At 37.2% G+C, this 14,458-nt stretch overlaps 1 protein-coding gene across 1 annotated transcript in view; it reads left to right on the top strand.

Annotated features, from left to right (window-relative positions):
* The first annotated feature begins 6,149 nt into the window (after positions 1–6,149).
* The window catches only part of shtn2 (shootin 2), a 109,350-nt gene continuing 101,041 nt past the window's right edge, over positions 6,150–14,458 (top strand). The window contains exon 1 of the mRNA XM_028801444.2: positions 6,150–6,249. Within this exon, the coding sequence (XP_028657277.2) occupies positions 6,237–6,249 (13 nt within the window). The 5' untranslated portion in view covers positions 6,150–6,236. The remainder of the gene's footprint in view (positions 6,250–14,458) is intronic.

Genomic DNA, 14,458 nt, shown 5'->3' with positions numbered 1-14,458 from the left:
ACTCAGAAAAGAAAATCCGACAGCATCACCCCAGTTTTCATGTCACTACATTGGTTACCTGTGTCATTTAGAATTGGCTTTAAAATACTGCTTATGGTTTACAAACCCTTAAATAATCTCACTCCATCATATATATCGGAATGTCTGACATCTTATATTCCAAATCATAACCTTAGATCTTCAAATGAGTGTCTGCTTAGAATTCCAAGAGCTGAACTTAAAAGAAGTGCAGCTGCATTCTGCACTCGTTGCAATCGATTGATGTCTTTTTTTTTGGGTAGTCCTGAAAGAAGTGCGTTACAGTAATCTAGTCGACTGAAAACAAAAGCGTGAACTAATTTCTCAGCATCTTTCAGTGATATAAGAGGTCTAACTTTTGCTATATTTCTTAAATGAAAAAATGCTGTCCTAGTAATCTGATTAATATGTGATTTAAAAATCAGGTCACAGTCAACAGTTACCCCTAAATTCTTTACCTCCTTCTTGACTTTTAATAACCTCATTATATCCATTTTTGCCAATCACTAAAATTTCATTTTTGTCTTTATTTAGTTTGTCCCTACATTGATGAATTAAAGGGCAGAACTCCACATGACTGTCATCATCAAATTCTTCCATGAGAACCCTGAATACAATGAGGACTGATTGAGGTCATTTATCGTAGGTAGTATGTCTAGAGGGGGCTGGGTGGTCTTGTGGCCTCAGAACCCCTGCAGATTTTATTTTTTTCTCCAGCCGTCTGGATTTTTTTTTTGTTTGTTTTTCTGTCCTCCTTGGCCATTAGACCTTACTTTTATTCTATGTTAATTAGTGTTCCCTATTTTTAATTATTTATTTTGTCTTTTTTCTCTTTCTTCATCATGTAAAGCACTTTGAGCTACATTGTTTGTATGAAAATGTGCTATACAAATAAATGTTGTTGTTGTTGTTGTTGTTGTCTGTTCCTCTGCTGGGGGAATAGCTCAAAACCCAAGAATGAACAGAATGGTTAAGGGGCGTGCTGGCTGGGCACGGCTTAGTCCACACTGCCGTGTTGAGTCTTGGATTTTTGAGTTCTTTCCTGAGATCATTACTAATTCTGTGAAATTACCAATTGGCTCTTTTTGGGTGATTTACATGAAAACGGCTGTGTATTTGTTCAAAGCTCCCACATGAAAGAGTACTTTCGCTTTTTAGACTCTGATTCACATCATGCTACTTTTAGGTAAACCTCTTCTGGAACAAAAGAAAACTTATTTAGATGTAGTGTGGCCTCAGGAGTTTTGCAGCTCATGGGACTGATTGATGGACGCAGTAGTGCAGTGTTTAAAACAAACTTCTCAACCTCTCACAAACCCGGCAAACATTTGGAGAAAGGTGGACTTGGAGATGTTGCTTTCAATCCATGCTAGCATGAAGCTTTGTCACCAACGATTTAATTAGAGACGCCAATCCTCCTACCACATATGTAGATCTTTGCTGTTTGTAACGAAATGAAAAACCAGGCAGATACAGAAGGACAGACAACGTTCAGAAAGCTCTACACCTGCGGACAAATGCGCTTTTATTTTTTTTATTACATTGGTGACGATAAACCGACCTGAAAAGTTTGCTGGAGTGAAAGAGGATTTTCAATGTAGTTGCACTCTCACATAAACATTTGTCTCCTCATTAATCATCGCTAAGGATTGTAATATTTATCTTGGGATTCAGTTCTCTAAAACTTTTACATATTATATGTCAATTAATCATAATGTACTGTACTTTGTTGGCCACAGTAAATGCTTGCAATGTGCTTTGAAAAGCAAAAAACAATAATTGCAAGTTAATCATTAAATTAGACTGTTATTTCTTGATCTTTGAACATAAAGGCTGAATACAGAGAGCTCCTGCTTCAGTAGGAAGTGAACATTTGTGTTGCTTTATGACTCCTGCAGCCTGTCATTCTGAAAAGTTTCGATAAGGAGCTGTGTGAGTGATTAATGATTAAACTAGGAGACTGGCTTTACTCAAATACAGAAATGCCTTGAGCATGGGAAAGGCACTATATAAATAAAAAGTAGTATTATTTTAATTATTATTATATTATTATTATAATTAATAATAATAATAATAATAATAATAATAATAAAACAATGGCCCATGCTGCTGTGATCTGTCATCGAGCCTCTTTGCTTTAAAGAGAATGTTTACAACTTTTTTTGACTTATCGGCTTGTTACAAGACTTACCAGAATAAGAATGGGAATTTCACAAAGTACATGAATATTCTTATGTCTAAACTAATGCTATATTTTTACTAAACTTGAGCTAACAGAAAAAATGAGTACAAATACAGATTAAAAAATAAGAAAGTATAACAGAATGTAAATATAAGTGATAGATGTTCAGCAGCCATGCTGTATGGCTACACAATAAGACTCATTATTGTCTTGGGCAGGGTCCTTTGTTTTCTAAGCTATTCAAGTTGCTACAAATTTGATGTGATTTTTAATGATTTTAAGAAGGTAAACTGTGTCAATATGAAGGTGCATAAATATATCACCCTTGTGACCATGCACTGCAGGTTTTGCAACTGTCTTGTTAGGTTATAAACACAAAGGCCTTGAAGTGCAGCACTACATGTTTTGCTACAGCTCCACCGGTAGTACATGGTGTGTACTTTCAAAGGAGACCCCACCCGCTGTCTTAAGTAATACAGTAATCCCTCCTCCATCGCGGGGTTGCGTTCCAGAGCCACCTGCGAAATAAGAAAATCCGCGAAGTAGAAACCATATGTTTATATGGTTATTTTTATATTGTCATGCTTGGGTCACAGATTTGCGCAGAAACACAGGAGGTTGTAGAGAGACAGGAACGTTATTCAAACACTGCAAACAAACATTTGTCTCTTTTTCAAAAGTTTAAACTGTGTTCCATGACAAGACAGAGATGACAGTTCCGTCTCACAATTAAAAGAATGCAAACATATTTTCCTCTTCAAAGGAGTGCGCGTCAGGAGCAGAGACAGAGAGATAGAGAACAGCAAACAAATCAATAGGGCTGTTTGGCTCTTAAGTATGCGAAGCACCGCGGCACAAAGCTGTTGAAGGCGGCAGCTCACACCCCCTCGTCAGGAGCAGAGAAAGAGAGAAAGAGAGAGAGAGAGAGAGAGAGAGAGAGAGAGAGAGACAGAGTTTGTTTTTCAATCAAAAATCAATACGTGCCCTTCGAGCTTTTAAGTATGCGAAGCACCGTGCAGCATGTCGTTTCAGGAAGCAGCTGCACAAAAGATAGCAACGTGAAGATAATCTTTCAGCATTTTTAGACGAGCGTCCGTATCGTCTAGGTGTGCGAACAGCCCCCCTGCTCACACCCCCTACGTCAGGATCAGAGAAAGTCAGCGCAAGAGAGAGAGAAAAGTAAGCTGGGTAGCTTCTCAGCCATCTGCCAGCGTCCCTTGTATGAAATCAACTGGGCAAACCAACTGAGGAAGCATGTACCAGAAATTAAAAGACCCATTGTCCGCAGAAATCCGCGAACCAGCAAAAAATCCGCAATATATATTTAAATATGCTTACATATAAAATCCGCGATGGAGTGAAGCCGCGAAAGGCGAAGTGCGATATAGCGAGGGATTACTGTATTCAAATATCATCCTGGTCAAAAGTTCAAAGGGGTTTACCTGGCAAAAACTGAGGAAGCTAAGAGTTATTTGTTTCTGCTTCAGGCACTGTAAACATTTAAATTATGATTTGCAAGACTTATTTATTTATCAAAAAAAAAAATCTATAGTATACACACAATGTGCTTCTGAGACAATAGGTGACTCCTCTTTGACACTCTTCCAGGTATCTCATTTACCTTTCAAACTTTCAAAGCGGATATACTAAAAGAAGTGTGATCATGAGGAACAAAACAAATTGAAAGTCCACAATTTAAAACCAGGTACTCATATGTGGTTAGTGTCTCTTCGGCTTTAATAGAGCACTTTGGTTCAAAATGCACAATACAAAAAAAATGTAACTAATTTAATTTCAAAGAAAAATAAAACTGATGTGAAAAGTTTGCTGCAGTGAACATCACGACCTATACTGGTCATTCTACACACAACATTGTGCCTTTTCTATCTATCTATCTATCTATCTATCTATCTATCTATCTATCTATCTATCTATCTATCTATCTATCTATCTATCTATCTATCTATCTATCTATCTATCTATCTATCTATCTATCTATCTATCTATCTATCTATCTATCTATCTATCTATCTATCTATCTATCTATCTATCTATCTATCTATCTATCTATCTATCTATCTATCTACTACAGTGGCATGCAAAACTTTGGTCATCCTTGCTTAAAATGTCTGTTACTGTGAATAGTTAAGTAAGGAGAAGATGAACTGATCACCAAAAGGCATAAAGTTAAAGATGACACATTTATTTTCAGCATGTTATGCAAGATCAATGTATTGTTTTTGCTTTTGCAATTGTAAAATGAAAAAAGGGAAGGAATGCAATGCAAATGTTTTGGCACTCCAAGATATCTGAGAACTTTTACCGACATCTGAGACCTTGATTAGATCGTTGGAGCTATGGCTTCTTCACAGTCATCGTTAGGAAATCCCAGGAGATACAAATGTCAAAGCTGTATAAATACTCTGACTCCTCAAACCTTGTCCAAAAATCAGCATCCATGGGCTCCTCTAAGCAGCTGAAAAAAAGAATTGATGCTCAGAAAATAGGAGAAGGCTATAAGAGGATAGCAACGCGTTTTCAGGTAGCTGTTTCCTCAGTTTGTAATGTTATTAAGAAATTGCAGTTACCAGGAACGGTGGAGGTCAAGTTGACTTTCTGAAAGAGCTGTGTGTTGGATTGCTAGAAAGGCACCTAGAAATTCCCGTTTGATGGATTCTGCTGTCCTCAGGCACCTGTTGAAGTAGATCGTATGAAGATGATGATGGTCAGCCCCAATAGTTTTTGAATCAGTAGGCAATGTCCTTGGCAGAAGTTTGTGATCCTGGTCGGTCGGGTTCTTAATCCACATTGTGATGCATCTAGTAAAAATACTTTCAATGGAGCAATGGCAGAAAGGTTCACCAGGAAAGCTTTTAAACCTCCTCAGGAAAAAAAGCCTTGGTTGAAGCTTTTTAAGGATTCAGGTGGTGTTGGAAAACTAGGAAAGGCAGTTGGTGATCTGGACACTCAGGAAGTTAAAGCTGCAAACTGCTCTGGACATTGATGTGGAGTGGAGCGTGACTGCCTTTGTTCTTTTCAAAGTCAAGGACCTCCTTTGTCTTATTTAACGTTCCGAATGGCACCACATGGGCAGGTCTTTTACCTCCTTTCTGTAGGTGGCCTCACCATCATCGCTGATGTGACCAGTCATGTTAGTGTTTTCCACAAACTTTATGATGCTGTTGCCCTCCCCCTTTGCTGCACAGTCTTAGGTGAACTGACTGCACTACAGAACTGGGCTGAGGCAACAGCCATGTGGAAAGCTGATGTTGGTGAACAGCATGGAGGAATTCATGGTGCTGACTGGGGACTGTTTGTCAGGAAATCAAAAACTGAACTACAGGAAGACAGTCCCTTTCATACTTTTTTTCTTATCTAAAATTAGAAGTGGATGGTGCAGAAAACTGTAATAAGTTATAAATAAACAAACATTTTTCAATTTCAAAAGCCTCAAAGGATTTTCTGATAAAAATCATTTGATTTTTTCAATATAGATCCTGTCACACATGCAAGGCCTGGGAGCAGATTAAGGTGCAACACACTAGATTTCACATTTGCTCTTTTGTTCTTAGATCAGGGGAAGGAAATGCAAATGAACTATGATGTCATTTCCACCCCAACCCTTTTTTATGTTTGCCTTAATTAAGGCAAAGGAGTTCATTTAGGATCCTGCTCTCACAGAGACCTAGAGACACTGGGATAGCAGGCTGCTTGCTGCTTGTGCAGCAAAAGAGTCTGATGGAGAGGTGCGAAGGTATTTAAGGTGGGCCAGGATTATGAGTTTTTTTTGTAGGCTGCAGGGATTCTACTATTAATTCTTTTTGTTCCTCTTGTCCTGGATCATTGCCTTGACTCACACCTCTTTATTATATGATGTTCACACACCCCCTATGATTAACTTTCTGTTCCTCATCACACTTCCTAAACTCAGCAAAAGAATAGCTGATGATGCTGGAAAGACATTCAAGAAAGACGGACCAGCACCAAGATAGCAAAAAATGTACCCTCTTCTTGCCAGAGAAGACCAGATAAAAGCATGTGGGCCTCAGGTAAATTTACTTTTTATGCTAATATGCTGATCAGCAGGTGTTAGATATTTTATTATCAAGAGCAGACAAGCCAAAATTAGCTGAGAATACACTGAAGTCCGATGAAATCACAGCTGACAAGAAAATGCAGTCAATCAATTCAATTTGTGAATTTTCCCTTGGGATTAATAAAGTATCTATCTATCTATCTATCTATCTATCTATCTATCTATCTATCTATCTATCTATCTATCTATCTATCTATCTATCTATCTATCTATCTATCTATCTATCTATCTATCTATCTATCTATCTATCTATCTATCTATCATAAAATCCTGTTCACTGCTCTACTCCCTCAATCTCCAGCCATCACAACCCAAAGTAAATTAAATTCATTCTTAAATACCATGGTGTATAGAGCATGAGGGAAATTTTACATCTGTTTGTTGTGTGATGAGTGATTGATTATCATTTACTACTGCTGCATTTGATTTGTGCTGATGTCATATATTGAACCTTATTTTGTACATTATTATTATTGTATCTATGGCTGTAACATTAAGAGAAATTCTTGCCTACCAATCAAGTTCATTCAGTTCAGTCTTGCATTACAACGTGGTAGCTACTACTCGATTTGAGGACACAGTATCCACAGTGTCCACTTGAAAAAATATCTTATTTGTTGTTCTCTTTATTGTTCGCTGCTGAGGACCTTAGGATGGCAGCACATTGACGAGTGTATTTGATTCAAATGTGCTGAAGTCAAAACATTTCATCCACAGTACAAACCTTTGAAGGGAGCAGCATGGACAATGAGTGGCCTATTAGTGATATTGGCTGCCATCTTTATATTGTGTCTTTTGTGATGATTCAGTAGTGCACATCACTTCATTTTATACCGATGGGTTAATGGCTTCCTGATGGAGGAATTATACCTTTACATTAAAGTGTTTACATACATTTTTAATCTCAGATAATGTTGTCCTACCAAATAATAATCTATATATATAAAAGCCAAATACCACTGACTTATTCATCATGAAATCTCCTGAACCATGAAGACTTCGGACTTGAAATTTGGAATGTAGGTTACCCTTGACCCATAGGTGCTCGCTAAGAAACGGTTTTAAAAATTTTGTTGTTCAAGCGCGAAATTTCTTATAGTTTTTTAGACCCATTTGTATGTCTGTCTGTTTTTCATCTTTTTTTTTCTATAATTTGCTTGAACATTCCTGTAGATTTTGCGACTTTCTCATTGTGCTAAGTATCATAGTTCACTTGCGGTACCGATTTATTAGCGCAAATCCGAGAGAGACTCATTGGGCTGTGGGGAGGGGTGTGGGGCCGCGTCTCGGGGTGTAACCTTAACTCTGCTTAGTTAGCGAACGAGAGAAATACTTAATGGATTTAGATCTTTTTTTTTCTATAATTTGCTTGAACATTCCGGTTGATTTTGCGACTTCTGTCATTGCGCTAAGAATCATAGTTTGCTTGCAGGAGCGATATATTCGTGCTAATCCCAGACAGAGGCAGCGGGCCGAGGGGAGGGGGAAGAGTGACGTCAGGAGTAGAGAGTTGGGCGGGGCACTCCTCACTGTCCTGTTTCACTAATACGCGGGTGAAGCCACGGGGGATGGCTAGTAATGTATATATGTGTGTGGAAGAGATGTATGAGGTCAGATGGGCAACTTAAATTTAAGGCACTGGTGTGGAAAGAGTTGGCCGAGGGATTCCTGTCCAAACATGAAATACAAGTCAGAGCAAAGTGAGAAAAGTCATTTTTATTGTTGCTACATGGACAATGCAGGGCTACATGGACAATGCAGGCTGTAAGTATTCAGCACTGGACATGGCATTGTCATGATAGGTGGTCTTGATGAGTGCAGATTTCAGTTCTGCCCTTATTAATTATACATCAATTTATTTTTACCTCTTGGATGTTTTTAGCATTATGTTTAATATGGATCTGCACTGCTATCTTGGATTATAGTTTTTATTATTGCATATATTATTTATGATGACAATCGTAATTGTAACAATGCATCCAAGACAGAAAGGAAACTCAAAGTTCCAGAGTGCTTATATCAGGTGAACCCCCTTCTGTAGAAATCAAGAATCAGGAAAAGGGAAGTTGCAAGGTAACTGGGGTGGGGGGTTCAAGTGGCTTTCTGTGTATTGAGTTTTCCAGTGGTGAAAACACAGCAACGTGCATAACGATACGTTTTAGTGTGCCTTCGTATGGAAAATATGCAGCATGTCCGATTTTTAAAACATGGAAAGCGCTCTTCTTTCTTAATGTGAACAAGAACCAGTTTGACTGGTGTGCAGCCAACTGCCTGTGTAATGCAGCTGTGGAAAAAAAACACAGGTAAATATATAAGTGTGAATAAGGCTTTAGGGAGCAATATGACTTGTTCTCCATGCCAAAAAGTCTTTAAATTCCCCTCCACAATTGTTAAATTACCTGAAAAATGAATGTTAGTGTTAGTTTCATGAAATGACATGCAAACTGAATTTCTTTGTTTCGCTAGTCACTAGGAATCAGGGCTGGATTAACCATTAAGCAAAATAAGCATGTGCTTAAGGAATCAAGGGAAGGGGGGGCACCACAGAAATTTTCCACTACCGGATTTACCATGGACCGTATGGTGCAAAACTGCAAATGGTGCAGCTGAGCCAGGTTCAACAAGAAGGGGCTCCCACATTAAATGAAAAAAAAATACATGCATATAAATACAATAATAAAAATAATAATAAAGCAGTAATAATAGAAGCTGCAGAGTGCTTAGAGTCTCTGAAGGTCTTAATCTGATTCTGCTAGTAATAATAATGAATCATTCATGTTCTGCCAACTTACATGTCATGTCACTGTCTCTTCATGTTACTTCTGTGCAGGTTAAGTTAGACTTGGGCTCAACAAAGCAAAGCCTGCCTGTCAGAGACTGTGTGTGAAGAGGCCATCGATACGTTGATATGAAAGTTGACCCCCCCACCCTGGCTCAGGTGAAAATGAAGAATGTAAAATTGTGGGGAGCCTAAAATAAATGTGATTGCAAGTGTGCACAAATTGTATTTAGCAAATATAAACACTTACAGAAATCATTAGGCCCTAGCTAACTGGACTGTGGAGATGTCACTTGCTTACTCTCCTTACACACATACAGCAACCATCTGCTCCAGCTCTCTTTGTCATTTTAGGCATAGCCATTTATTTGCAGGACAATCCCAGAGTGAGTCACTTCTGGTTGTCAGAGGATGTTGTACAAAATGCTAGTGTCATCACACCCCAATGTTTCATTGCACTGTAAGGTTCTGTGATATTTTTATAGGGCAGGATGTTTCCATCATTTCAGCTCAACTCAACTGAACTTCAACATTATTATTCCCATAATAGGGAGATTTTACGCGAAAAGCAGCAAAGCTTTGGTGAATAGTTTAAAGAACAGCAACTAAACAAAATTCTGGCCAACCTGACAGGGAGATTTAAAAGCAAGAAGCATAGCAGTGATATGAACTCATCTGTCTAATTGTGGATAACAGGGATCTGGAGCCCATCTGGCATCACTAAATTCAACTCAGAGTTACTTCAATGTGAACACCTTTTAAAATAACCCAAAGGTTAAGAGATAGTCGGGTTAAGTTTACACCCCTCACATGTAGACTTGTCCCAGCAGTGATTTGAACCCTGGACTCTGCATCTGTGAGGCAGCAGTACTAAATACCACCGCATAGCCCCCAAGCTCAGTGAGTATTGTTTTAAAATCTTTATGACAGCTCAGTTAAAGAAAACAGAACTGAAGAAAAGTGCAGTGAGAGGTGAAAGTAATTTTAAGCAAACTGGAAGTCATTTTGGGACACAGCAGCACAGAAAGTCACAGCACAAAGCTTTTCCTTCTCCACCCCACAACTTCCTCAATTCTGTCAATTTTTCTGTAAACTATTGTGGCTTCTGCTTCCTGCATTGCACCAGAACTGACTGAGTCCAGTCACTTCTGAAATAAGTTATAGTCATATGCAACTTCTAAATAAAATATTAAAACAGTGAGAGGTTATACCATACGTGCTGTGACTGCCAGAATGCAAAGTCTTTAACTCATTTTTCCTTTCCCAATTGTAATCTGCAAGAACAGACAAGGAATTTTTAAAATTCAAAAATTTTAAATTTAAAAACACTACACTTTAGAACATGTTGCAAATTAGAATATAACACGATTGAGAAGAAATAATTTTGACTTGAAAAATGCTTTGACATAAAATGATAAACATTGAGAAGTCACTGGCTTCCTCAACTTATCACAGTAGAGTCACTAAAATCAAATTCACAAAGCAGTGGAATTCATGCAGGAACTTGCATATCTTACTATTTTGGAGTAGTTGTCTTCATCATCATGAATTAAACAAACTACTTATGAGCAAAACAATTTAGCATTTTGCTCAATAAATGAAAATTGGAAATGTATAAATTTATCATGTTTTACATGATTGCTTTTGGTGTTGATTTTTTAATGTCCAGATATCTTGTTTAGGTTATACAGTATGATAAAATAATATGTTGATTGACTCTTCATTTTGTGTGATTATTTTGTTAATGGCATTATTCAGCCGATATTTTATCATCACTCTTGCTGGTCAGCCTAATACGATGTGAAACACAGTGCCTCTCCCTTACTTCATCACATGAGGCTTCCTAAGGCCATCTCCTTCCATGGCTGCCCTTCAATACCACTGTTGCTGCGCTGATCTACAAAACAATTTCGCTTCCGTCAAAAATTTTAGGTGGTCTTTATAGATTTGAGGATGCTGAATCCAAATCAAGTACCATAATTGCTTTATCACAGCCAGTTTTTGAGAGATGAAGGTTTAAAAATGAAAAAAAAAAACACTGTTTTAGAGAAACAAACATATATTTGTAAATTACTAGGGGGCTTTGCCCCCCTGCTCGCTTTGCTCGCCAACCCCCAGGCCAGCGCTACGCACTAGCTTCTTTGCGGATCTGCCGGTCGCGTATGGGGATATGGTTGTAGGATTTAAACAGATTGTTATTTGCATGGGAATTGTTACATATGCATAACAGAACTATTTACATTACAGCGAGTAATTAACCATAGTAAAAAATAGTAAAACGTAATAATTTGAAAGTAAATTATGTTTCATGTTGCATTAGAGGTATTCGTTGCGTTATACGATTTCGTTTTTTATGAATTTGAAATTAACACAAAAATACTTTTTAAACTTACACATTTATTGTAAAACTTCACTAAAAACAATTTTTTCAATTAACTTTTCATCAATATTGCATTGAATTTGGATTCCGTGTTTGGACTTACATTGTGACAACGCAACGTATAACTTCCCATGAGTGAATTTCGTTTCTTTCTCTCTAATAAATAAACCGACTTTTTCGAATATTTGGCGCTGAGATTTGTTAATTGTCTTTGCCAAAGCTATTTTAACGGGAAACTGTAAACGTTTTAATATGAATGGCATATCAAGATCTCCTTTGGTGTCTAATGTTATCTGTGGAAGATCTACTACATTACCTTTCTTGGATACATCCTTCTTTCAACAGTAATTTGGCCGGTGGAAGACCAGACAGTGTTAATGGTTGTAGATATTCTTTAGGATATTGTAAGTTGATGTTTTCGTCTTCTGCACCATCACCACCAACTGTTTCAGCATAGTCTATTGATACTCATTTAACCAATTTGCTGTGTAACCATTCAACAATTTTTGCGTAAATTCGTTTGACTTCATCGCTTCTCGATGCTAGGATTGCCTGTGTACTCATTTCTTCTGTTGATAATCCTTTGGGATGAAATTCTTCCAATAAGATTTGGACATAATAAGTCTTCTTTTATTGGGAACTTAAAGTGAGGAAAAACGTAAAAATTTATAAGAGCTAAGAGAGCAGGAACTGTGTCTGACAAAAGCATTCACATGAATGAGAGGTGAGAGGGCTGTGTGTGTGGTTGAATATGGTTGAGAGCAGGGTGGGATTTGAAAGAACCTCATGGCCAAAGTCTCGTCTCACAGGACTTGAAATCATCTGTTTGAAAATGTTTCATCTCCGGATTTCCTTTTATAATAGAGAGAATTATATAGAATTGAAAAAATATATAAATTAGACATATAACTAACCATTTATATATAATTATTTCTTCCAAAAAGTAGTCAGTCAGTCTTTGTCACTCTTACAATCTTCTGAAGGTGTTTTACAGTGGAATGACCACCAGATGTCTGCTAACATGGACTCACGTCACCCAACTGACCGATGTCCTCGTAGAACCTCTCTTCATGACAGTGCCAGTCAAAGCCCAGTGTGAGCCCTAGGTGCGGCAGACAGATGTCAAGCCTTGTGGTCCATAGCAGGTCCAAGTCTTAATAGACTTTGATGACCTGTATTAGTCCTTCTCAGTATCCAGAGCACGCTCTTTCAATAGCAGAGATGGTGCCCCTTTGTGCACATACTGTGGACTTTAAGGACCACGCAGACCTTGGTGTGTGGAATATATGCATTTTCATTTTCATAAATGGTGCCCAGCAGGTAATGGCGCCAATTCAGTATATCAGATTTCAAATAAAAAAAAAAACTTATTTTTTGGTGCATTTTCCTGATTATGTACTGTGCTGCACTGTTACTTAACTGAAATGCTGATGTGTCACCATTTTATTCTCTTCTGTCATTTTACTGTCTCTCTAACCTTCATTTGGTTATATTTTATCTCTTTACTGTATTTTATCTTTATCATGTAAAGCACTTTGAATTACCTAATAGTATGAGATGTTATATATAAATAAAATTGCTTTGCTTTTTTGATTAGATAACATTGTCCACAGATAGTAAAAAATTAAACTGAGAACCAATTTTGCTTTAAAATTTTTCAATAGCCAATAAAGTGTGAAATATTTCAGTAAAAGGGTGCATGGCAGGAGCCGGCTCATAGAGAGCGACTTTCAAAGCACTAAAACCTGCAATTGTCAGGTACCTCAAAATATGATATTATCGTGATATTTGGGTCATGACATAACAATATTAAAATGTTTTGGGATCTATAACTATTGTGGTTCACTTTTGCAACACATTACAATTCATTTTGATTTGACCAAAAAATGCATCACTCTAATTCACCCTTATCTACGCTTTGTTAAAATGATAGACAGGCCTTTCAACTTGAACTTGTACCTTCCCCAGATCATCATATCTGAGAGAATTATTTTTTTTTACTTTATCAGAGTTAGCTAATTCAAAAAAGTGATAAGATATGCAATGTAGAAAAGTGAAGTAATCAGAGGCAAGGTTATCAAAACTATTACTCAAACTCAACTTCTTTAAAACTTGACTCATCTGGTTAATGGGATAATAAAGCTCAGGATATACATTACTTAAATACAGAATTTCTCAGAAGGGTAATAATTTCTTTATCTGTGATGCAAATGAGAGTATTGTTGGGTTCCAGCTTGGTAAAACATAATTTAATATAAAAGTACTAAAAAGCATTTAACAATGAATTTCAAAACATTCTACAATTGCGCGATATAACACTGAGAGGTGGTGGGTCATTTGTAGAAATGTTACTCACAGTTTTCTCAGCAAACCTGGTCTGAAAATCATTCCAACATGTCCTTACACTTGTTTTTTAATCTTTTGATGAAGAGTCACTTTTGATATACTGCCCAGATGAATTATTTTGGCATGAAAAACAGTGTTTCCCAGGGTCTATTATTGTCTGAAAACACAAGCAGCTTAGGCAGGAACTCAAAAATGCTCCTGTGGTCTTTTGCCCTTGAGTCATTCTGGAGAGTACAATGAACTTTAAATGTCACATTCTGGAGAAAAATTAAATTTTATGGAATTTATCATGAAAGAAAGAAAGAAAGAAAGAAAGAAAGAAAGAAAGAAAGGTGTGTCACCTCATTAATTTGGGAGACTGACGTGGGTTGATGTATAGCTACAAGGGAATTTGGGTTTTATTGTGCTTGAAGAACCAAAGTGAAATCAAAATAAATAAAAGCCTTAATGTCTAAAAGAAAGAATAAAAAAGCAGAATCTAATGAAAAGTTGAAAACAAAGAAAAAATTGAGAATTTTGTGGGTAAAATAACAGACAAATGTCTGCTAAGAGTGGAAAACATTAACACAGAGCTCAAAATTTAGGAGGCAACAATTTAGAAAAAGCTTGCTGTGTTTAACAGACAGACGTGATTTTTGCGCATGATTTACTTGGGTG

Source organism: Erpetoichthys calabaricus, chromosome 5 (genome assembly GCF_900747795.2).
Source record: "Erpetoichthys calabaricus chromosome 5, fErpCal1.3, whole genome shotgun sequence".
Lineage (NCBI taxonomy): Eukaryota > Metazoa > Chordata > Cladistia > Polypteriformes > Polypteridae > Erpetoichthys > Erpetoichthys calabaricus.
Note: the sequence above shows the minus strand (reverse complement) of the source record. Positions and strands in the feature narration are given on the sequence as shown.